We start from the raw sequence: 25,634 nt of genomic DNA on the forward strand, positions 1-25,634 counted from the left end.
AGATCCTGCTCCTGATCACTACCACGGACCTCCGATGGGAAATAAGCGTGTGCACGTGTGTATACTTGTGCACGTGTGTATACTTGTGCACGTGTGTATACTTGTGCACGTGTGTATACTTGTGCGCGTGTGTATACTTGTGCGCGTGTGTATACTTGTGCACGTGTGTATACTTGTGCACGTGTGTATACTTGTGCACGTGCACATAAGAACATAAGAAATAGGAGCAGGAGGAGGCCACGTGGCCCCTCGAGCCTGCTCCGCCATTCAATCAGATCATGGCTGATCTTCGACCTCAACTCCACTTTCCCGCCCGATCCCCATATCTCTTCAGTCCAAAAATCTATCGATCTCAGTCCTGAATATACTCAACGACTGAGCATCCACAGCCCTCTGAGGTAGAGAATTCCAAAGATTCACAACCCTCTGAATGAAGAAATTCCTCATCTCAGTCCTAAATGTCCGACCCGATAACCTGAGACTATGCCCCCTAGTTCTAGATTCTCCAGCCAGGGGGAAACAACCTCTCAGCATCTACCCTGTCAAGCCCCCTCAGAATCTTATATGTTTCAATGAAATCACCTCTCATTCTTCTAAACTCCAGAGAGTATAGGCCCATTCTACTCAATCTCTCCTCACAGGACAACCCTCTCATCCCATGAATCAATCTAGTGAACCTTCGTTGCACGGTATATGTGTGTGTGTGTGTACATGTATGCGTACATGGACTCGAGGGATATGGGGATCGGGGGGAAAGTGGAGTTGAGGTCGAAGATCAGCCACGATCTTATTGAATGGTCTGAGTGTGTGTGTGTATCTCCGAGTATATCTCTGTGTGTACACAGATCTGGGCTCTTGTGATGATGCCTCCCATAGTTCAATTGCCTGCTAACAAACAGAGTCTACATTCACATATGAGGAACCCAAACCCCCACACGTCAGCCCCTCCCCAAAATATATATAACACAAGCCCCTCCCCACAATATATATAACACAAGCCCCTCCCCAAAATATATATAACACAAGCCCCTCCCCACAATATATATATAACACAGGCCCCTCCCCACAATATATATAACACAGGCCCCTCCCCACAATATATATATAACACAGGCCCCTCCCCACAATATATATAACACAGGCCCCTCCCCACAATATATATAACACAGGCCCCTCCCCACAATATATATAACACAAGCCCCTCCCCACAATATATATAACACAGGCCCCTCCCCACAATATATATAACACAGGCCCCTCCCCACAATATATATAACACAAGCCCCTCCCCACAATATATATATAACACAGGCCCCTCCCCACAATATATATAACACAGGCCCCTCCCCACAATATATATAACACAGGCCCCTCCCCACAATATATATAACACAGGCCCCTCTCAAGTACCTATCGATTGTGAATATTAAAATTCATATGTCATTGAAAATCTTTATGTAAATATTTGCGTTGGAAATCCCAACGTGGAACTGTCAGGGGGGCTCTAACGTGATTTCCAGTGTTAATCCGATCACTGCCCTGTCACGGCTCCCTGTCACACGGCCACTAGGGACTGGATTAGATTTTCCCCACAAATTACTCAAAAGTATGATCAGAAAAAATTGTTGCTTGCCATTTTTCTCACTGAAATTACTAATATTCAAAATAAGATGTTAAACAGTATTTTAACAAAATCAAATAATTAAATATTTCACAATAACATGATTCAATGTATCCACTGAATTGTTTGCGTTTTTTTAATGATTTTACCAGAAGGCTTTGCCCTGTCTCCATAGCCTGGGCTTGCAGTCATGGTCCTGCCGTTCTCCTGGGCACTCCAGCAGGGTAAGGAGATCAGTGCCCGCAGCTTGGATCACTGTGTGTCAGAATGGAGGAGCGTGGGCCAGGAGTGGAATCACCTGTGATTGCACACCAATTTCTACCCAGCTACATTAAAGGGAACCGGTTTCTGCTCCAGAGAACCATGCATATTGCCAGGGATCCAGCATTCATTCACACAATCTAACCTCAGGGAATGAGGGAGCTTTAACACAGAGAGAACATAAGAAATTGGAGCAGGAGTAGGCCAATCGGCCCCTCGAGCCTGCTCCGCCATTCAATAAGATCATGGCTGATCTGATCCCAACCACAAATCTAAAGAACACAAGAAGTCGGAGCAGGACCCGGCCACATAGCCCCTGGGCCCTCTCCGCCACCCACAGGGCATTGACCGATCCGAACTCAGCTTCATGTCCAATTTCCTGCCCGCTCCCCATAACCCCTAATTCCCTTTACTTCTAGGAAACTGTCTATTTCTGTTTTAAATTTATCTAATGATGTAGCTTCCACAGCTTCCTGGGGCAGCAAATTCCACAGACCTACCACCCTCTGAGTGAAGAAGTTTCTCCTCATCTCAGTTTTGAAAGAGCAGCCCCTTATTCTAAGATTATGCCCCCTAGTTCTAACAAGATGGCGGAGCAGCCTCGATGGGCTGAATGGCTGTCTCCTAGTCCTGTGTGAATTTACAAGTGTAAGCACTTCCACGAGTTGAAACCCCCCCCTGTTACTCACCGTGCACAGACATGTCTGGCAGCCGTCTCGTGAAGTCAATGTCTGGCCATGATCCAGGATGGTACCGTCCACATCACACCCTGTGAGAGGAAAGAAACAAGTTTTATCAGCAGCTGGGCTGAGGTCAATACTCACACCCTACTGGCTCCCACCAAGAACCCAATGTCGCTACACAGCATTGAGCGGCATCAGGACCAGGATTACATTGGGTTTATTGGAAAACATGGTCAAGGCCCAGAGAGCAGGGCAAGACCAAGTTACAAAAACACAAAGAACATAAGGACAGTTAAGAAGTAGTGATCTGGCAATACCAAGTTTAGGTATTAAAGAGTTGTGGAGGGAAGGCAGATTGAGCGGGGAGGAGTTCCAAAGTTTGAGACCCAGGGAAAGAATGAGTTCGAGTCAGAGATGGTGAGAAGAGCATGATATCAACACAGTGAGGATGGCAGGAGGAGAGAGTGTAGGACAGGGATTGGGGTTTAGGAGAGAGAGTGGAGGATGGGGATTGTGGTTTAGGAGAGTGTAGGACGGGGATTGGGGTTTAGGAGAGAGAGTGTAGGACGGGGATTGGGGTTTAGGAGAGAGAGTGTAGGACGGGGATTGGGGTTTAGGAGAGAGAGTGTAGGACGGGGATTGGGGTTTAGGAGAGTGTAGGATGGGGATTGTGGTTTAGGAGAGTGTAGGACGGGGATTGGGGTTTAGGAGAGAGAGTGTAGGACGGGGATTGGGGTTTAGGAGAGTGTAGGATGGGGATTGGGGTTTCGGAGAGTGTAGGACGGGGATTGGGGTTTAGGAGAGAGAGTGTAGGACGGGGATTGGGGTTTAGGAGAGAGTGTAGGACGGGGATTGGGGTTTAGGAGAGAGTGTAGGATGGGGATTGGGGTTTAGGAGAGAGAGTGAAGGATGGGGATTGGGGTTTAGGAGAGAGTGTAGGATGGGGATTGGGGTTTAGGAGAGAGTGTGTAGGACGGGGATTGGGGTTTAGGAGAGAGTGTAGGATGGGGATTGGGGTTTAGGAGAGAGTGTAGGATGGGGATTGGGGTTTAGGAGAGAGTGTAGGATGGGGATTGGGGTTCAGGAGAGAGTGAAGGATGGGGATTGGGGTTTAGGAGAGAGTGTAGGATGGGGATTGGGGTTTAGGAGAGAGTGTAGGAAGGGGATTGGGGTTTAGGAGAGAGTGTAGGATGGGGATTGGGGTTTAGGAGAGAGTGTAGGATGGGGATTGGGGTTTAGGAGAGTGTAGGATGGGGATTGGGGTTTAGGAGAGTGTAGGATGGGGATTGGGGTTTAGGAGAGTGTAGGATGGGGATTGGGGTTTAGGAGAGTGTAGGATGGGGATTGGGGTTTAGGAGAGTGTAGGATGGGGATTGGGGTTTAGGAGAGAGAGTGTAGGATGGGGATTGGGGTTTAGGAGAGTGTAGGATGGGGATTGGGGTTTAGGAGAGAGTGTAGGATGGGGATTGGGGTTTAGGAGAGAGCGTAGGATGGGGATTGGGTTTTAGGAGAGAGAGTGTAGGACGGGGATTGGGGTTTAGGAGAGAGTGTAGGATGGGGATTGGGGTTTAGGAGAGAGAGTGTAGGATGGGGATTGGGGTTTAGGAGAGTGTAGGATGGGGATTGGGGTTTAGGAGAGAGTGTAGGATGGGGATTGGGGTTTAGGAGAGAGTGTAGGATGGGGATTGGGGTTTAGGAGAGAGTGTAGGACGGGGATTGGGGTTTAGGAGAGAGTGTAGGATGGGGATTGGGGTTTAGGAGAGAGTGTAGGATGGGGATTGGGGTTTAGGAGAGAGAGTGTAGGATGGGGATTGGGGTTTAGGAGAGAGAGTGTAGGATGGGGATTGGGGTTTAGGAGAGAGAGTGTAGGACGGGGATTGGGGTTTAGGAGAGAGAGTGTAGGATGGGGATTGGGGTTTAGGAGAGTGTAGGATGGGGATTGGGGTTTAGGAGAGAGTGTAGGATGGGGATTGGGGTTTAGGAGAGAGCGTAGGATGGGGATTGGGGTTTAGGAGAGTGTAGGATGGGGATTGGGGTTTAGGAGAGAGCGTAGGACGGGGATTGGGGTTTAGGAGAGAGTGTAGGACGGGGATTGGGGTTTAGGAGAGAGAGTGTAGGATGGGGATTGGGGTTTAGGAGAGTGTAGGATGGGGATTAGGGTTTAGGAGAGAGCGTAGGATGGGGATTGGGGTTTAGGAGAGAGCGTAGGATGGGGATTGGGGTTTAGGAGAGTGTAGGATGGGGATTGGGGTTTAGGAGAGAGTGTAGGATGGGGATTGGGGTTTAGGAGAGAGCGTAGGATGGGGATTGGGGTTTAGGAGAGAGCGTAGGATGGGGATTGGGGTTTAGGAGAGAGAGTGGAGGATGGGGATTGGGGTTTAGGAGAGAGAGTGTAGGACGGGGATTGGGGTTTAGGAGAGAGTGTAGGATGGGGATTGGGGTTTAGGAGAGAGCGTAGGATGGGGATTGGGGTTTAGGAGAGAGCGTAGGATGGGGATTGGGGTTTAGGAGAGAGAGTGGAGGATGGGGATTGGGGTTTAGGAGAGAGAGTGTAGGATGGGGATTGGGGTTTAGGAGAGAGCGTAGGATGGGGATTGGGGTTTAGGAGAGAGCGTAGGATGGGGATTGGGGTTTAGGAGAGTGTAGGATGGGGATTGGGGTTTAGGAGAGAACGTAGGACGGGGATTGGGGTTTAGGAGAGAGAGTGTAGGACGGGGATTGGGGTTTAGGAGAGAGAGTGTAGGATGGGGATTGGGGTTTAGGAGAGTGTAGGATGGGGATTGGGGTTTAGGAGAGAGTGTAGGATGGGGATTGGGGTTTAGGAGAGTGTAGAATGGGGATTGGGGTTTAGGAGAGAGTGTAGGATGGGGATTGGGGTTTAGGAGAGAGCGTAGGATGGGGATTGGGGTTTAGGAGAGAGAGTGGAGGATGGGGATTGGGGTTTAGGAGAGAGAGTGTAGGACGGGGATTGGGGTTTAGGAGAGAGCGTAGGATGGGGATTGGGGTTTAGGAGCGAGAGTGGAGGATGGGGATTGGGGTTTAGGAGAGAGAGTGGAGGATGGGGATTGGGGTTTAGGAGAGAGAGTGGAGGATGGGGATTGGGGTTTAGGAGAGAGTGTGTAGGACGGGGATTGGGGTTTAGGAGAGAGTGTAGGATGGGGATTGGGGTTTAGGAGAGAGTGTAGGATGGGGATTGGGGTTTAGGAGAGTGTAGGACGGGGATTGGGGTTTAGGAGAGAGTGTAGGACGGGGATTGGGGTTTAGGAGAGTGTAGGACGGGGATTGGGGTTTAGGAGAGAGAGTGTAGGACGGGGATTGGGGTTTAGGAGAGAGTGTAGGATGGGGATTGGGGTTTAGGAGAGAGTGAAGGATGGGGATTGGGGTTTAGGAGAGAGCGTAGGATGGGGATTGGGGTTTAGGAGAGAGAGTGTAGGATGGGGATTGGGGTTTAGGAGAGTGTAGGACGGGGATTGGGGTTTAGGAGAGAGTGTAGGACGGGGATTGGGGTTTAGGAGAGAGTGTAGGATGGGGATTGGGGTTTAGGAGAGAGTGAAGGACGGGGATTGGGGTTTAGGAGAGAGTGAAGGATGGGGATTGGGGTTTAGGAGAGTGTAGGACGGGGATTGGGGTTTAGGAGAGAGTGTAGGATAGGGATTGGGGTTTAGGAGAGAGTGTAGGATGGGGATTGGGGTTTAGGAGAGAGTGTAGGATGGGGATTGGGGTTTAGGAGAGAGTGTAGGATGGGGATTGGGGTTTAGGAGAGAGTGAAGGATGGGGATTGGGGTTTAGGAGAGAGCGTAGGATGGGGATTGGGGTTTAGGAGAGAGCGTAGGATGGGGATTGGGGTTTAGGAGAGAGTGAAGGATGGGGATTGGGGTTTAGGAGAGAGTGTAGGATGGGGATTGGGGTTTAGGAGAGAGTGTAGGATGGGGATTGGGGTTTAGGAGATAGAGTGTAGGATAGGGATTGGGGTTTAGGAGAGAGCGTAGGATGGGGATTGGGGTTTAGGAGAGAGAGTGTAGGATAGGGATTGGGGTTTAGGAGAGAGCGTAGGATGGGGATTGGGGTTTAGGAGAGAGTGTAGGATGGGGATTGGGGTTTAGGAGAGAGCGTAGGATGGGGATTGGGGTTTAGGAGAGAGTGTAGGATGGGGATTGGGGTTTAGGAGAGAGTGTAGGATGGGGATTGGGGTTTAGGAGAGAGCGTAGGATGGGGATTGGGGTTTAGGAGAGAGTGTAGGATGGGGATTGGGGTTTAGGAGAGAGTGTAGGATGGGGATTGGGGTTTAGGAGAGAGAGTGTAGGATAGGGATTGGGGTTTAGGAGAGAGCGTAGGATGGGGATTGGGGTTTAGGAGAGAGCGTAGGATGGGGATTGGGGTTTAGGAGAGAGCGTAGGATGGGGATTGGGGTTTAGGAGAGAGTGAAGGATGGGGATTGGGGTTTAGGAGAGAGTGAAGGATGGGGATTGGGGTTTAGGAGTCATAGAGTCATAGAGTTATACAGCACGGATAGAGGCCCTTCGGCCCATCGTGTCCGCGCCGGCCATCAGCCCTGTCTACTCTAATCCCATATTCCAGCATTTGGTCCATAGCCTTGTATGCTATGGCATTTCAAGTGCTCATCCAAATGCTTCTTGAATGTTGTGAGGGTTCCTGCCTCCACAACCCTCTCAGGCAGTGAGTTCCAGACTCCAACCACCCTCTGGGTGAAAAAGTTCTTTCTCAAATCCCCTCTAAACCTCCCGCCTTTTACCTTGAATCTATGTCCCCTTGTTATAGAACCCTCAACGAAGGGAAAAAGCTCCTTAGTATCCATCCTATTTGTGCCCCTCATAATTTTGTACACCTCAATCATGTCCCCCCTCAGCCTCCTCTGCTCCAAGGAAAACAAACCCAATCTTCCCAGTCTCTCTTCATAGCTGAAGCACTCCAGCCCTGGTAACATCCTGGTGAATCTCCTCTGCACCCTCTCCAAAGCGATCACATCCTTCCTGTAGTGTGGCGACCAGAACTGCACACAGTACTCCAGCTGTGGCCTAACCAGTGTTTTATACAGCTCCATCATAACCTCCTTGCTCTTATATTCTATGCCTCGGCTAATAAAGGCAAGTATCCCATATGCCTTCTTTACCACCTTATCTACCTGTTCCGCCGCCTTCAGGGATCTGTGAACTTGCACACCAAGATCTCTCTGACCCTCTGTCTTGCCTAGGGTCCTCCCATTCATTGTGTATTCCCTAGTGAAAGACGGGGATTGGGGTTTAGGAGAGTGTCGGATGGGGATTGGGGTTTAGGAGAGTGTCGGATGGGGATTGGGGTTTAGGAGAGGGTGTGAAGGACGGGGATTGGGGTTTAGGAGAGAGAGTGCAGAATGGGGATTGGGGTTTAGGAGAGAGAGTGTAGGATGGGGATTGGGGTTTAGGAGAGAGAGTGTAGGATGGGGATTGGGGTTTAGGAGAGAGAGTGCAGAATGGGGATTGGGGTTTAGGAGAGAGAGTGTAGGATGGGGATTGGGGTTTAGGAGAGTGTCGGATGGGGATTGGGGTTTAGGAGAGAGAGTGTAGGATGGGGATTGGGGTTTAGGAGAGTGTAGGATGGGGATTGGGGTTTAGGAGAGTGTAGGATGGGGATTGGGGTTTAGGAGAGTGTAGGATGGGGATTGGGGTTTAGGAGAGTGTAGGATGGGGATTGGGGTTTAGGAGAGTGTAGGATGGGGATTGGGGTTTAGGAGAGAGAGTGTAGGATGGGGATTGGGGTTTAGGAGAGAGAGTGAAGGATGGGGATTGGGGTTTAGGAGAGAGAGTGAAGGATGGGGATTGGGGTTTAGGAGAGAGAGAGTGTAGGACGGGGATTGGGGTTTAGGAGAGAGTGTAGGATGGGGATTGGGGTTTCGGAGAGTGTAGGATGGGGATTGGGGTTTAGGAGAGAGCGTAGGATGGGGATTGGGGTTTAGGAGAGAGAGTGTAGGATGGGGATTGGGGTTTAGGAGAGAGTGTGAAGGATGGGGATTGGGGTTTCGGAGAGTGTAGGACGGGGTTTGGGGTTTAGGAGAGATTGTGCACATTTTCTTGAAAAGCCGACTTTCGACATGAGGCCCCATTTGAACTCCCCATAACTATCAGAGCGCGGGCCAGGAATGTACACTGTGCTGCTCAGAACTCCCACACAATGTGTTACAAACACAGAACGAGCTTTCTTCCTGTCACTATTTTCACACATTGGTGTGTTTTTCCTGTCACTATTTTCACATGTTGGTGTGCTTAACCCTGTCACTATTTTCATGTTTGTGTCAGTTTGTCAGTGTGTGTGCACTCAGATTGTCGCTGTTGAGTTTGCTGTGTGTCGGAGTCAGAGAATTGAGCATCTTCCCCAAACCTGACTGTCTCAGCCTGACGCACGGTTTTGCTCTCACCTGGGCAGCTGGGGCAGCACTGCCCGGGCCCCTGGACTGGGTTTGAACAGAACAGAGGCTGGCAGTGCAGGGGGGCACATCTCACCAGGCTGCTCTGTAATAAACAAACAGCAGAAATTAAAAACCTGTAAATGAGTAATGATCATTAAAAACTGGGTATGAAAGGTTAGTGAATTCGTACTTAAGCACTCAAATCAACCAGGCCTCATCAAAAAAACAAGAGTCAAATCAAACAGGGGGTCCAACAAGAACTGGGGTCCGGGGTGGGGGGGGCGGTCGTCAAAGAACCAGGGACTGGGAGTGGGGGGGGGTCAAAGAGCCAGGGACTGGGAGCGGGGGTCAAAGAACCAGGGACTGGGAGTGGGGGGGGTCAAAGAGCCAGGGACTGGGAGCGGGGGTCAAAGAACCAGGGTCTGGGAGTGGGGGGTCAAAGAACCAGGGTCTGGGAGTGGGGGGTCAAAGAACCAGGGTCTGGGAGTGGGGGGTCAAAGAACCAGAGTCTGGGAGTGGGGGTTAAAAGAGCCAGGGAGTGGGAGTGGGGGTCAAAGAGCCAGGGAGTGGGAGCGAGTGTCAAAGAACCAGGGTCTGGGAGCGGGGGGTCAAAGAACCAGGGACTGGGAGTGGGGGGTCAAAGAACCAGGGACTGGGAGTGGGGGTCAAAGAGCCAGGGAGTGGGGAGGGGGGGTCAAAGAGCCAGGGACTGGGAGTGGGGGGGTCAAAGAACCAGGGACTGGGAGTGGGGGGTCAAAGAACCAGGGTCTGGGAGTGGGGGTCAAAGAACCAGGGACTGGGAGTGGGGGTCAAAGAACCAGGGACTGGGAGTGAGGGGTCAAAGAACCAGGGAGTGGGAGTGGGGGGGTCAAAGAGCCAGGGGGTCAAACATGGCAGTTCCAAAAGGCCAAGGGCCAAATAACCAGGGGTCAAGCTGCCAGTGGCCATTTCAGTGACTGATTAATAAGGAAACACCAATACTTTTCAATTTTTAGCAATGCTACACTTACCACACACGAACAGTTCGTGCAGGGGTTGGCACTGGATGAGAAGATGTCTCCATTCATGTACAACTTCCCTTCATATTCACAGCCTGAACCAAACAGAGAACAGAGTCAGTCACAAATACCCCAATCAGTGTAGAGGGAGCTTTACTCTGTATCTAACCCTGTACCTGCCCTGGGAGTGTTTGACGGGACAGTGTAGAGGGAGCTTTACTCTGTATCTAACCCTGTACCTGCCCTGGGAGTGTTTGATGGGACAGTGTAGAGGGAGCTTTACTCTGTATCTAACCCTGTACCTGCCCTGGGAGTGTTTGATGGGACAGTGTAGAGGGAGCTTTACTCTGTATCTAACCCTGTACCTGCCCTGGGAGTGTCAATAAAGTCTCGCTCCACAATGGCCCATTGACTAGATTCATTGCCCAGGTTATCAATAAGCCACTTAGACTGAGGATTGCGCAGGTTTGATCCCAGTTTATTAAATAGAATGTCCAGCACAGAAACAGGCCATTCGGCCCAACAGGGCCATGCTGGTGTTTATTCTCCACACGAGCCTCCTCCCTCCCTACTTCATCTCACCCTATCAGCATATCCTTCTATTCCTTTCTCCCTCATGTGTTTATCCAGCTTCCCCTTAAATCCATCCACACTATTCACCTCAACCACTCCTTGTGGGAGTGAGTTCCACATTCTCACCACTCTCTGGGTAAAGAAGTTTCTCCTGAATTCCCTATTGGATTTATTAGTGACTCTCTTATATTTATGGTCCCTAGTTTAGTCTCCCCCACAAGTGGAAACATCTTCTCTACGTCTACCCTATCAAACCCTTTCATAATCTTAAAGACCTCTATCAGGTCACCCCTCAACCTTCTCTTTTCTAGAGAAAAGAGCCCCAGCATTTTCAATCTTTCCTGTTATTTATAACCTTTCAGTTCTGGTATCATCCTAGTAAATCTTTTTTGCACCTTCTCCAATGCCTCTATATCCTTTTTATAATATGGAGACCAGAACTCTTCGCAATACTCCAAGTGTGGTCTAACCAAGGTTCTATACAAGTTTAACATAACTTCTCTGTTTTTCAATTCTATCCGTCTCGAAATGAACCTCGTGCTTGATTTGCCTTTTTTATGGCCTTATTAATCTGCATCACTACTTTTAGTATCTGTACCCCCAGATCCCTCTGCTCCTCTACCCCATTTAGACTCTTATTATCCAAGCAATATGTGGCCTCCTTATTCTTCCTATCAAAATGCACCACCTCACACTTATCTACATTGAAATTCATTTGCCAATTACACTCCCATTCTGTAAGTTTATTAATGTCTTCCTGTATTTTGTCACAGTCCTCCTCAGTATTAACTATACCCCCTAATTTGATGTCGTCCGTAAATTTTGAAATTGTACTTCCAATTCCCAGTCCCAATCGTTAATGTAAATGGTGAACCACAGTGGTACCAGCACCAATCCCTTTGGAACACCACTTCCTGCCTTTTGCCAGTCTGAGTAACCGTCTGAGTTTGCGCTGGTTAAATGGGTAGCCTTGGGGACAATGCTTCAGCACTTGGGTTAGAGAGAGGGGGAATCAGCCAGGGTTCCTTTTTTTTTCATTTGTTCACGGGATGTGGGCGTCGCTGGCGAGGCCAGCATTTATTGCCCATCCCTAACTGCCCTCGAGAAGGTGGTGGTGAGCCGCCTTCTTGAACCGCTGCAGTCCGTGTGGTGAAGGTTCTCCCACAGTGCTGTTAGGAAGGGAGTTCCAGGATTTTGACCCAGCGACAATGAAGGAACGGCGATATATTTCCAAGTCGGGATGGCGTGTGACTTGGAGGGGAACGTGCAGGTGGTGTTGTTCCCATGTGCCTGCTGCTCTCGTCCTTCAAGGTGGTAGAGGTCGCGGGTTTGGGAGGTGCTGTCGAAGAAGCCTTGGCGAGTTGCTGCAGTGCATCCTGTGGATGGTACACACTGCAGCCACAGTGCGCCGGTGATGAAGGGAGTGAATGTTTAGGGTGGTGGATGGGGTGCCAATCAAGCGGGCTGCTTTATCTTGGATGGTGTCGAGCTTCTTGAGTGTTGTTGGAGCTGCACTCATCCAAGCAAGTGGAGAGTATTCCATCACACTCCTGACTTGTGCCTTGTAGATGGTGGAAAGGCTTTGGGGAGTCAGGAGGAGAGTCACTCGCCGCAGAATACCCAGCCTCTGACCTGCTCTCGTAGCCACAGTATTTATATGGCTGGTCCAGTTAAGTTTCTGGTCAATGGTGACCCCCAGGATGTTGATGGTGGGGGATTCGGCGATGGTAATGCCGTTGAATGTCAGGGGGAGGTGGTTAGACTGTCTCTTGTTGGAGATGGTCATTGCCTGGCACTTGTCTGGCGCGAATGTTACTTGCCACTTATGAGCCCAAGCCTGGATGTTGTTCAGGTCTTGCTGCATGCGGGCTCGGACTGCTTCATTATTTGAGGGGTTGCGAATGGAACTGAACACTGTGCAGTCATCAGCGAACATCCCCATTTCTGACCTTATGATGGAGGGAAGGTCATTGAAGAAGTAGCTGAAGATGGTTGGGCCTAGGACACTGCCCTGAGGAACTCCTGCAGCAATGCCCTGGGGCTGAGACGATTGGCCTCCAACAACCACTACCATCTTCCTTTATGCTAGGTATGACTCCAGCCACTGGAGAGTTTTCCCCCTGATTCCCATTGACTTCAATTTTACTAGGGCTCCTTGGTGCCACACTCGGTCAAATGCTGCCTTGATGTCAAGGGCAGTCACTCTCACCTCACCTCTGGAATTCAGCTCTTTTGTCCATGTTTGGACCAAGGCTGTAATGAGGTCTGGAGCCGAGTGGTCCTGGCGGAACCCAAACTGAGCATCGGTGAGCAGGTTATTGGTGAGAAAGTGCCGCTTGATAGCACTGTCGATGACACCTTCCATCACTTTGCTGATGATTGAGAGTAGACTGATGGGGCGGTATTTGGCCGGATTGGATTTGTCCTGCTTTTTGTGGACTGGACATACCTGGGCAATTTTCCACATTGTCGGGTAGATGCCAGTGTTGTAGCTTACTGGAACAGCTTGGCTGGAGGCGCAGCTAGTTCTGGAGCACAAGTCTTCAGCACGACAGCCGGGATGTTGTCGGGGCCCATAGCCTTTGCTGTATCCAGTGCACTCAGCCATTTCTTGATATCACGTGGAGTGAATCGAATTGGCCGAAGACTGGCTTTTGTGATGGTGGGGATATTGGGAGGAGGCCGAGATGGATCATCCACTCGGCACTTCTGGCTGAAGATGGTTGCAAACGCTTCAGCCTTGTCTTTTGCACTCACGTGCTGGACTGCGCCATCATTGAGGATGGGGATGTTTGCAGAGCCTCCTCCTCCCGTTAGTTGTTTAATTGTCCACCACCATTCACGACTGGATGTGGCAGGACTGCAAGAGCTTTGATCTGATCCATTGGTTGTGGAATCGTTTAGCTCTGTCTGTAGCATGTTGCTTCCGCTGTTTAGCATGCATGTAGTCCTGAGTTGTAGCTTCACCAGGTTGGCACCTCATTTTTAGGTACACCTGGTGCTGCTCCTGGCATGCTCTTCTACACTCCTCATTGAACCAGGGTTGATCCCCTGGTTTGTTGGTAATGGTAGAGTGAGGAATATGCCGGGCCATGAGGTTACAGATTGTGCTGGAATACAATTCTGCTGCTGCTGATGGCCCACAGCGCCTCATGGATGCCCAGTTTTGAGCTGTTCTGAATCTATCCCATTTAGCACGGTGGTAGTGCCACACAACACGTTGGATGGTGTCCTCAGTGCGAAGACGGGACTTCATCTCCACGAGGACTGTGCGGTGGTCACTCCTACCAATACTGTCATGGACAGATGCATTTGCGACAGGTAGATTGGTGAGGACAGGGTCAAGTAAGTTTTTCCCTCGTATTGGTTCGCTCACCACCTGCCGCAGGCCCAGTCTAGCAGCTACGTCCTTCAGGACTCGGCCAGCTCGGTCAGTAGCCGGTGCTACTGAGCCACTCTTGGTGATGGACATTGAAGTCCCCCACCCAGAGTACATTTTGTGCCCTTGCTACCCTCAGTGCTTCCTCCAAGTGGTGCTCAACATGGAGGATGACTGATTCATCAGCTGAGGGAGGACGGTAGGTGGTAATCAGCTGGAGGTTTCCTTGCCCATGTTTGACCTGATGCCATGAGATTTCATGGGGTCCAGAGTCAATGTTGAGGACTCCCAGGGCCACTCCCTCCTGACTGTATATCACTGTACCGCCACCTCTGGTGGGTCTGTCCTGCCGATGGGACAGGACATACCCAGGGATGGTGATGGAAGAGTCTGGGACGTTGGTTGAAAGGTATGATTCTGTGAGTATGGCTATGTCAGGCTATGTCTGTGGGACAGCTCTCCCAATTTTGGCACAAGTCCCCAGATGTTAGTAAGGAGGACCTTGCAGGGTCGACTGGGCTTGGTGTTTTGCCGTTGTCGTGTCCGGTGCCTAGTGGTCCGATGCCGGGTGGTCCGTCCGGTTTTATTCTTATTATGACTTTTTCGTAGCGAGATTTTACAACTGAGTGGCTTGCTAGGCCATTTCAGAGGGCAATTAAGAATCAACCACATTGCTGTGGGTCTGGAGTCACATATAGGCCCAGACCGGGTAAGGACGGCAGGTTTCCTTCCCTGAAGGACATTAGTGAACCAGATGGGTTTTTACGACAATCCGGTAGTTTCATGGCCACCATTACTGATACTAGTATTTTAATTCCAGATTTTATTTAATTAATTGAATTTAATTAATTAATTGAATTTTAAATTCGCTAGCTGCCGTGGCGGGATTTGAACTCATGACTCTGGATTTTAGTCCAGGCCTCTGGATTACTAGTCCAGTAACATAACCACTATGCTACCGTATCCTGACCACTGATCCCTGGGTTAGAGAGAGGGGGAAATCAGCCAGTGTTCCTGCTCCTGATCACTGTCCAGTGACCCCTGGGTTAGAGAGAGGGGAAATCAGCCAGGGTTCCTGCTCCTGATCACTGTCCAGTGACCGCAGGGTTAGAGAGAGGGGGGAATCAGCCAGGGTTCCTGCTCCTGATCACTGCCCAGTGACCCCTGGGTTAGAGAGAGGGGAAATCAGCCAGGGTTCCTGCTCCTGATCACTGTCCAGTGACCGCAGGGTTAGAGAGAGGGGGGAATCAGCCAGGGTTCCTGCTCCTGATCACTGTCCAGTGACCCCTGAGTTAGAGAGAGGGGGGAATCAGCCAGGGTTCCTGCTCCCGATCACTGTCCAGTGACCCCTCGGTTAGAGAGGGGGGGGAAATCAGCCAGTGTTCCTGCTCCTGATCACTGTCCAGTGACCCCTGGGTTAGAGAGAGGGGAAATCAGCCAGGGTTCCTGCTCCTGATCACTGCCCAGTGACCGCAGGGTTAGAGAGAGGGGGGAATCAGCCAGGGTTCCTGCTCCTGATCACTGTCCAGTGACCCCTGAGTTAGAGAGAGGGGGGAATCAGCCAGGGTTCCTGCTCCTGATCACTGTCCAGTGACCCCTCGGTTAGAGAGGGGGGGAATCAGCCAGGGTTCCTGCTCCTGATCACTGTCCAGTGACCCCTCGGTTAGAGAGAGGGGGGAATCAGCCAGGGTTCCTGCTCCTGATCCTTGTCCAGTGACCTCTGGGTGAGAGAGAGAGAATCAGCCAGGGTTCCTTATCACTGTCCAGTGATCACGGGGTTTGTGAGAGGGGGAATCAGCCTGGGTTCCTGCTCCTGATCACTGTCCGGTGTGCGTAATGCGGACAGGACAGGGGTCTCCCTGCCAACACTTACTATCTGGCTGAGATATGATTAATACCGAAAGGGAGATCCACAGGTGCCCAGTGTCCGTGGATCCTGTGTCCATCACGGGTCAGAAAGGAAGAACGTCAAAAAAAAATAATCCATGAGGAATGCTCCCGTCTCCTGGGATGTGGCTGGTCAGTGGAGCTCGTTGTTGGAGCTTTGTGGGAATGGACACTAGTGATGGGAGTTGTGTAGTTACCTGGACACTTCGATGGAATGCCTAAGGTTACCTGGCCGACAGATGGGGCAGCATTCCCCAGCTGGTTTGTACTGGTCCAAACAGGTGAGGCCTGAGCAGGTGATTTCCTGACACTGCACGTCTCCATTCTGCAGAGAGAAAAATAAATTAGAAACCAATCGTCATTCCTGTTTTGATCAGTAATTCTCCTGGCCAGTTGCCTTTTTCTTCCAAACTGTACATTCAGACACACAGCAAGGATAGAAAATCACACAGGTCCCATCTCCAGGGCACGGCTGCTCCGTGGGACTGATTGGAAATACTGTCCGACTGAGTTTCTTCCGCTGAACCCCTCATCCACCTCTCACCTCCGGTCTTGATTACTCCAAGACACTCCTCGCTGGATGGTGACACCAGCCCATGAGGAACAGGATGGAGGTGCCATGGCAACAGCTGCTGCAGCCAACAAACAGGCTCACTTAGCAGATTTTCACTGTTATTCAGAGAGTCTTGGCCCATCAGAGATCTGCCTCCTCTCACCCCAACCCCTCGATGGTCCGAATAAAACCCTTGCTCCTCACATCCTAATGCCAAGCCCCAGGATCAGTGCATGACCTGTTCCCCATTGACAGAGAGAGAACCAAACACCAGGCCATCCTTATGGACTGAGCAAACCATTGAGGAAGGTTCTGGTCTCTGGAGAGGTCCAGGGTGGTTTACAGTGTGTGCCCAGCGCCATCTCATGAATTGCGGGAGCACGGAGTGTGATTCACATCTTTACAATCAGGAGAGGACTGACCGTTAGGGGTTACCAACTCTGATTGGACATATTCCTGGAGGTTTCATCACATGACCTCCTGCCTCCAATCACCCCGCCCCAACACTCCCGTCATTGGTCATCAAACACGTCCATCCTCACAGAACCCTGCCCCCACCATTGTTTGCCCAACATGTCCATCCTCACGGAGCCCCACCCTCACACTCCCGTCATTGGTCACCCAACATGTCCATCCTCGAAGAACCCCCTCCTCCATTGGTCTCCCAACATGTCGCTCCTCGTGGAGCCCCGCCTTTCCATGGTCAATTGGAAAGCAAACAGGCTCTTCATTACCTGGTTGACTGAGAGTCAAGAATCATCCAATGGCCAAAGTCCAATATTTTTATAAATAATAAACAAAAGTGTTCAAAGAAATTATTGAAAAACACAATGTTTTTATTGCCTCGATGATTTCTCTCCCTTGTGTTGCTAACAGCAGTATCCTGGAGATCAATCTTCCATTCCTGGAGACTCCAGGACAATCCTGGAGGGTTGGCAACCCCAATTGACGTTGGATGTCCCAGACGATGATGACACTGATGATGCTGTAGACCTGGCCCATGAAGAACAGGATATCCCAGAGAATGTCACCCCCCCAGTTTGGCATCTCTCTGATCTGCTAATATGTCTCATTCCAAGACTGACCCGGTCGATCCTTGCTATGAATCTTTGAATTGTGCCTGACCAACACACTATGTCCAGGAGCTGTCCTGTGCCTGGTAGCGGTTCGCCCTGTATGATCCCGTCACGTGGCCTGCTTGGTAACACACCCACCACACCCTTACCTTACCCTGCAATCACCCACCTTACACAAACACTTGATGCAAGGATCTGCCCGATGAATCTGCCCATTCCGCAGTCTGCGCCCGTTATACAGGCACCCGCCACATTCGGGACAGCACTTGCCCGTTGGGGTGATGGGATACTGGCAGTGAACAGCTTTACACGTCTCTGCGCTACAGCGGACGTGGCCGTTCTACACAGGGGATCGAGACAGGAACAAAAAGAGAACGTTAGAATTAAATGTCCTCTTTCATCCAATGCAAGTTCCAGTTAAGTTTGCATTTTGCTCATGGTGAGCTCACAGGAAGATCCAAACCCGCTAAAGCCTGCCATCATCGCGCGGTTCCATTAGTCCAAATTATTGCATTTCCTTTAACCCCGACATTTCGAACGCACAGAGAGTGTGATAACCCCTGACCTCTTGCATGCACAGGTAGTGTCTTGACCCCTGACCTTGCAAAGTCGCACAGCAAGTGTCACGACCCCCGACCCCGTGCAGACGCACAGGGTGTGTCATGACCCCTGACCTCGTGCAGACGCACAGGGACTGAGCAGGTTTTGATGCAAAGAGAAGCATTTGTGTGGCAGATTTTGGAGTGACCACAGCGGTCAGTTTGAGGGCGGCCGGTTTGGCCGCTCGACGCTCAGTGCCAGTTGGCTCCGCCCAATGGTTCTTTGCAGGACCCTGATTTAAATATTGGAACAAGTCCCCAGCCTGTTGTGGGCGGGACCCCGACCTCAAATTGAGGCTCGCTGGAGAATCGAGTCAGACGGTTTGCTGCCGGTCAGTGACACTTTCAGCAAAACAGGGGGCAGTTTACAGAAACCACCCCCGTCCTGGTTATTTTGCACAGACGTGACCATGGGGACATTTTCCCATCCACTAATCTCCCCTCACAGCCTTTTCTCATTTACAGCCTTGAAACGAGGCTCCTCAAATATCAGGGGACAAACCCTCAAAAACTCTGAAATTTTCCGGCCCCTGTTTTAAACAGGCTTCTGAATTTCACGGCAAATCGACGGTCCTTCAGGCACAAAACCAAAGCATCGGTGTCAAGTGTACTCCACCAAAAGGAACTGTACCCCAGTGCGAGACTGACTGAGCCCCAAGACAGACTTCAGCATCTTTCTCCCCCCCAAAGGTCCCTTCACTCCATTTCTCAGTCTGTGATGAGAACGCTGTCATACATCACGGGGTCCTCCTACCTCACAGGAGCAGTGTGTACACGCCTCGGGCGTCCAGCTCTCCCCATCAACTCTTCCATCAGCACAGTCTGCACAACAAACAGACAAAACTTTACACAACTACAGGGCCTGAGGATAAGGGGCAACACTGAGGGAGGGACAGACAGACAGAGCTCCTGGAACGGGAGCATAGTGGTTATGTTACTGGACTAATAATCCAGAGTCATGAGTTCAAATCCTGCTACGGCAGCTGGGAAATTTAAATTCAGTTAATTAATTGAAAATAGAATTAAAAATACTAGTATCAGTAATGGTGGCCATGAAACTACCGGATTGTCATAAAAACCCATCTGGTTCACCAATGTCCTTTAGGGAAGGAAACCTGCTGTCCTTACCCGGTCTGGGCCTATATGTGACTCCAGACCCACAGCAATGTGGTTGATTCTTAATTGCCCTCTGAAATGGCCGAGCAAGCCACTCAGTTGTAAAATCTCGCTACAAAAAGTCACAATAAGAATAAAACCGGACGGACCGCCCAGCATCGGACCACTAAGCACCGGACACGACAAAGGCAAACCAAGCCCAGTCGACCCTGCAAAGTCCTCCTCACTAACATCTGGGGACTTGTGCCAAAATTGGGCGAGCTGTCCCACAGACTAGTCAAGCAACAGCCTGACATAGCCGTACTCACAGAATCATACCTTTCAGCCAACGTCCCAGACTCTTCCATCACCATCCCTGGGTATGTCCTGTCCCACCGGCAGGACAGACCCACCAGAGGTGGCGGTACAGTGATATACAGTCAGGAGGGATTGGCCCTGGGAGTCCTCAACATTGACTCTGGACCCCATGAAATCTCATGGCATCAGGTCAAACAATGGGCAAGGAAACCTCCAGCTGATTACCACCTACTGACCCCCCTCAGCTGATGAATCAGTCCTCCTCCATGTTGAACACCACTTGGAGGAAGCACTGAGGGTAGCAAGGGCACAGAATGTACTCTGGGTGGGAGATTTCAATGTCCATCACCAAGAGTGGCTCGGTAGCACCACTACTGACCGAGCTGGCCGAGTCCTGAAGGACATAGCTGCTAGACTGGGCCTGCGGCAGGTGGTGAGAGAACCAACACGAGGGAAAAACCAACTCGACCTCGTCCTCACCAATCTACCTGTCGTAGATGCATTTGTCCATGACAGTATTGATAGGAGTGACCACCGCACAGTCCTCGTGGAGATGAAGTCCCGTCTTCGCACTGAGGACACCATCCAACGTGTTGTGTGGCACTACCATCGTGCTAAATGGGATAGATTCAGAACAGATCTAGCAGCTCAAAACTGAGCATCCATGAGGCACTGTGGGTCATCAGCAGCAGCAGAATTGTATTTCAGCACAATCTGTAACCTCATGGCCCGGCATATTCCTCACTCTACCATTACCAACAAGCCAGGGGTTCAACCCTGGTTCAATGAGGAGTGTAGAAGAGCATGCCAGGAGCAGCACCAGGCGTACCTAAAAATGAGGTGCCAACCTGGTGAAGCTGCAACTCAGGACTACACGCATGCTAAACAGCGGAAGCAACATGCTATAGACAGAGCTAAACGATTCCACAACCAATGGATCAGATCAAAGCTCTGCAGTCCTGCCACATCCAGTTGTGAATGGTGGTGGACAATTAAACAACTAACGGGAGGAGGAGGCTCTGCAAACATCCCCATCCTCAATGATGGCGCAGTCCAGCACGTGAGTGCAAAAGACAAGGCTGAAGCGTTTGCAACCATCTTCAGCCAGAAGTGCCGAGTGGATGATCCATCTCGGCCTCCTCCCGATATCCCTACCATCACAGAAACCAGTCTTCAGCCAATTTGATTCACTCCACATGATGTCAAGAAACGGCTGAGTGCACTGGATAAAGCAAAGGCTATGGGCCCTGACAACATCCTGGCTGTCGTGCTGAAGACTTGTGCTCCAAAACTAGCCGCGCGTCTAGCCAAACTGTTCCAGTACAGCTACAACACTGGCATCTACCCGCCAATGTGGAAAATTGCCCAGGTATGTCTTGCCCACAAAAAGCAGGACAAATCCAATCCGGCCAATTACTGCCAGATCAGTCTACTCTCAATCATCAGTAAAGTGATGGAAGGTGTCGTCGACAGTGCTATCAAGCAGCACTTACTCATCTATAACCTGCTCAATGATGCTCAGTTTAGGTTCCGCCAGGACCACTCGGCTCCAGACCTCATTACAGCCTTGGTCCAAACATGGACAAAAGAGCTGAATTCCAGAGGTGAGGTGAGAGTGACTGCCCTTGACATCAAGGCAGCATTTGACCGAGTGTGGCACCAATAAGCCATACCTAGCACAAAGGGAGATGGTAGTGGTTGTTGGAGGCCAATCATCTCAGCCCCAGGACATTGCTGCAGGAGTTCCTCAGGGCAGTGTCCGAGGCCCAACCATCTTCAGCTGCTTCAACAATAACCTTCCCTCCATCATAAGGTCGGAAATGGGGATGTTCGCTGATTGCAGTGTTCAGTTCCATTTGCAACCCTTCAGATAATGAAGCAATCAGTGCCCGCATGCAGCAAGACCTGGACAACATCCAGGCTTGGGCTGATAAGTGGCAAGTAACATTCGTGCCACAGAAGTGCCAGGCAATGACCATCTCCAACAAGAAAGAGTCTAACAACCTCCCCTTGACATTCAACGGCATTACCATCGCCGAATCCCCTACCATCAACATCCTGGGGGTCACCATTGACCAGAACCTTAACTGGACCAGCCACATAAATACTGTGGCGACAAGAGCAGGTCAAAGGCTGGGTATTCTGCGGCGAGTGACTCACCTCCTGACTCCCCAAAGCCTTTCCACCATGTACAAGGCACAAGTCAGGAGTGTGATGGAATACTCTCCACTTGCCTGGATGAGTGCAGCTCCAACAACACTCAAGAAGCTCGACAACATCCAGGACAAAGCAGCCCGCTTGATTGGCACCCCATCCACCACCCTAAACATTCACTCCCTCCACCACCAGTGCACTGTGGCTGCAGTGTGCACCATCCACAGGATGCACTGCAGCAACTCGCCAAGGCTTCTTCGACAGCACCTCCCAAACCCGCGACCTCTACCACCTAGAAGGACAAGAGCAGCAGGCACATGGGAATAACACCACCTGCACGTTCCCCTCCAAGTCACACACCATCCCGACTTGGAAATATATCGCCGTTCCTTCATCGTCGCTGGGTCAAAATCCTGGAACTCCCTTCCTAACAGCACTGTGGGAGAACCGTCACCATACGGACTGCAGCGGTTCAAGAAGGCGGCTCACCACCACCTTCTCAAGGGCACTTAGGGATGGGCAATAAATGCCGGTCTCGCCAGCGACGCCCACATCCCATGAATGAATAAAAAAAAAACAGACACTCGGACCCATCTCTCTCCCTCCATCCCCCCAGCAATCTGGACCCTGGTCCCCCTCTCCCACCCGACCCGTCTCTCAATGGCGAACATTTAAAGAAATATTTTATTATTCTCAACGAATATACATTCCATTGAGAAATAAAAACTCCACAGGAAAAGTGAACCATCTGTGGCTAACTAAAGAAGTTAAGGATAGTATTAGATTAAAAGAAGAGGCTTATAATGTTGCCAAGAATAGTAGTAAATCTGAGGATTGGGAGAGTTTCAGAGACCAGCAAAGAACGACCACAGAATTGATAAAAAAGGAGAAAATAGAATGAGAGTAAACTAGCAAGAAATATGAAACCAGATTGTAAGAGCTTCTACAAGTATGTAAAAAGGAAGAGAGTAGTGAAAGTAAACGTTGGTCCCTTAGAGGCTGAGACAGGAGAAATTATAATGGGGAATCAGGAAATGACAGAGACATTAAACAAATATTTTGTATCTGTCTTCACAGTAGAAGACACAAAAAACACACTAGAAATAGTGAGGAACCAAGGGGTTAATGAGAGGGAGGAACTTAAAGTAATTAAGATTAAAGAGAAAGTATTAGAAAAATTAATGGGACTAAAAGCCGACAAATCCCCTGGATCTGATGGCCTACATCCGAGGGTTCTAAAAGAGGTGGCTGCAGAGATAGTGGATGCATTGGTTGTGATCTTCCAAAATTCACTCGATTCTATAACGGTCCCAGTGGATTGGAAGGTAGAAAATGTAACCCCGCTATTCAAGAAAGGAGGGAGAAAACAGGGAACTACAGGCCAGTTAGCCTGACATCAGTAGCAGGGAAAATGCTGGAATCCATTATTAAGGAAGTGGTAACAGGGCACTTAGAAAATCATAATATGATTATGATGTGGAGATGCCGGTGATGGACTGGGGTTGACAATTGTAAACAATTTTACAACACCAAGTTATAGTCCAACAATTTTATTTTAAAATCCACAAGCTTTCGGAGGCTTCCTCCTTCCTCAGGTGAATGTGATACATTAAAGGGCTCATGGGGTTGGGGGTAAAATATTAGCATGGATTGAGGATTGGTTAACAGACAGAAAACAGAGAGTAGGGATAAACGGGTCATTCTCAGGTTGGCAGGCTGTAACTAGTGGGGTGCCACAAGGATCAGTGCTTGGGCCTCAGCTATTTACATATATATTAATGACTTAAATGAAGGGACCGAGTGTAATGTATCCAAGTTTGCTGACGATACAAATTTAGTTGGGAAAGGAAGCTGTGATGAGGACACAAAGAGTTTGCAAAGGGATATCGACAGGTTAAGTGAGTGGGCAAGAAGGTGGCAGATGGAGTATATTGTGGGGAAATGTGAGGTTATTCACTTTGGTAGGAAGAACAGAAAAACAGAATATTTTTTAAATGGTGAGAAACTATTAAATGTTGGTGTTCAGAGGGATTTGGTTGTCCTTGTACATGAAACAAAAAGTTAACCTGCAGGTACAGCAGGCAATTAGGAAGGCAAATGGTATGTTGGCCTTTATTGCAAGGGGGTTGGAGTACAAGAGTAAGGAAGTTTTGCCGCAATTGTATTGGGCTTTGGTGAGACCTCACTTGGAGTACTGTGTAGTTTTGGTCTCCTCATCGAAGGAAGGATATACTTGCCTTAGAGGCGGTGCAACGAAGGTTCACTAGATTGATTCCTGGGATGAGAGGGTTGTCCTATGAGGAGAGATTGAGTAGAATGGGCCTATACTCTCTGGAGTTTAGAAGAATGAGAGGTGATCTCATTGAAACATATAAGATTCTGAGGGGGGCTTGACAGGGTAGATGCTGAGAGGCTGTTTCCCCGGCTGGAGAGTCTGGAACTAGGGGGCACAGTCTCAGAATAAGGAGCCGGCCGTTTAGGACTGAGATAAGTTGGAATTTCTTCACTCAGAGGGTCGTGAATATTTGGAATTCTCTACCCCAGGGGGCTGTGGATGCTCAGTCATTGAGTATATTCAAGGCTGAGATCGATGGATTTTAGGACTCCAAGGGAAATAAAGGATATGGGGATCGAGCAGGAAAGTGGAGTTGAGTCAGAGATCAGCCATGATCTTATTGAATGGCAGAGCAGGCATGAGGGGCCGTAGGGCCTACTCCTGCTCCTATTTCTTTTGTTCCTATGTTCTCACTGTGTAACTGTACAGAGTCACTGTTTATTCAGGGTAAGGGTTTATTCACTGTGTAACTGGACAGAGTTACTGTTTATTCAGGGTGAGGGTCACTCACTGTGCAACTGTACAGAGTCACTGTTTATTCAGCGTGAGGGTCACTCACTGTGTAACTGTACAGAGTCACTGTTTATTCAGAGTAAGGGTCACTCACTGTGTAACTGGACAGTTACTGTTTATTCAGAGTAAGGGTCACTCACTGTGTAACTGTACAGAGTCGCTGTTTATTCAGGGTGAGGGTCACTCACTGTGTAACTGTACAGAGTCACTGTTTATTCAGAGTAAGGGTCACTCACTGTGTAACTGTACAGAGTCACTGTTTATTCAGAGTAAGGGTCACTCACTGTGTAACTGGACAGTTACTGTTTATTCAGAGTAAGGGTCACTCACTGTGTAACTGTACAGAGTCGCTGTTTATTCAGGGTGAGGGTCACTCACTGTGTAACTGTACAGAGTCACTGTTTATTCAGAGTAAGGGTCACTCACTGTGTAACTGGACAGAGTCCCTGTTTATTCAGAGTAAGGGTCACTCACTGTTTAACTGGACAGATGTGGAGATGCCGGTGATGGACTGGGGTTGACAATTGTAAACAATTTTACAACACCAAGTTATAGTCCAACAAATTTATTTTAAATTAAATTCCACAAGCTTTCGGAGGCTTCCTCCTTCGTCGGGTGGATGGTGGAAATGATATTTTCGAATCCTTCGCATTTGAAAATCACAGAACAATGCCTGGTGATTACTGCCCGTTGCCAAGGCAATCACAGTGAGCAGACAGAAAGGTGTCATCTAAAAGGCCACTGAATATACAACCCCCCAAAAAAAAAGAGAGAGAGAGAAGGAAGACAGTCAATGACCCATTATATTAAAAACAGATAACATTTGTTCGCTGGTGGGGTAACGTGTAGCGTGACATGAACCCAAGATCCCGGTTGAGGCCGTCCTCATGGGTGCGGAACTTGGCTATTAATTTCTGCTCAACGATTTTGCGTTGTCGTGTGTCTCGAAGGCCGCCTTGGAGTACGCTTACCCGAAGGTCGGTGGCTGAATGTCCATGACTGCTGAAGTGTTCCCCGACAGGGAGAGAACCCTCCTGTTTGGCGATTGTTGCGCGGTGTCCGTTCATCCGTTGTCGCAGTGTCTGCATGGTCTCGCCAATGTACCATGCTCTGGGGCATCCTTTCCTGCAACGTATGAGGTAGACAACGTTGGCCGAGTCACAGGAGTATGAACCGTGCACCTGGT

General features: G+C 49.8%; 1 protein-coding gene across 1 annotated transcript in view; it reads right to left on the reverse strand.

The window, feature by feature from the left end:
- kcp (kielin cysteine rich BMP regulator) overlaps nt 1-25,634 on the reverse strand; it is a gene marked incomplete at its 5' end in the record, with an annotated part of 133,848 nt that overhangs the window by 95,166 nt on the left and 13,048 nt on the right. Inside the window, 5 exons of the mRNA XM_067980480.1 lie at nt 2,572-2,651; nt 8,978-9,071; nt 9,979-10,061; nt 16,034-16,130; nt 18,788-18,855. Of these exons, the coding sequence (XP_067836581.1) occupies nt 2,572-2,651; nt 8,978-9,071; nt 9,979-10,061; nt 16,034-16,130; nt 18,788-18,855 (422 nt within the window). The remainder of the gene's footprint in view (nt 1-2,571; nt 2,652-8,977; nt 9,072-9,978; nt 10,062-16,033; nt 16,131-18,787; nt 18,856-25,634) is intronic.

Source organism: Heptranchias perlo, unplaced genomic scaffold (assembly GCF_035084215.1).
Source record: "Heptranchias perlo isolate sHepPer1 unplaced genomic scaffold, sHepPer1.hap1 HAP1_SCAFFOLD_594, whole genome shotgun sequence".
NCBI lineage: Eukaryota > Metazoa > Chordata > Chondrichthyes > Hexanchiformes > Hexanchidae > Heptranchias > Heptranchias perlo.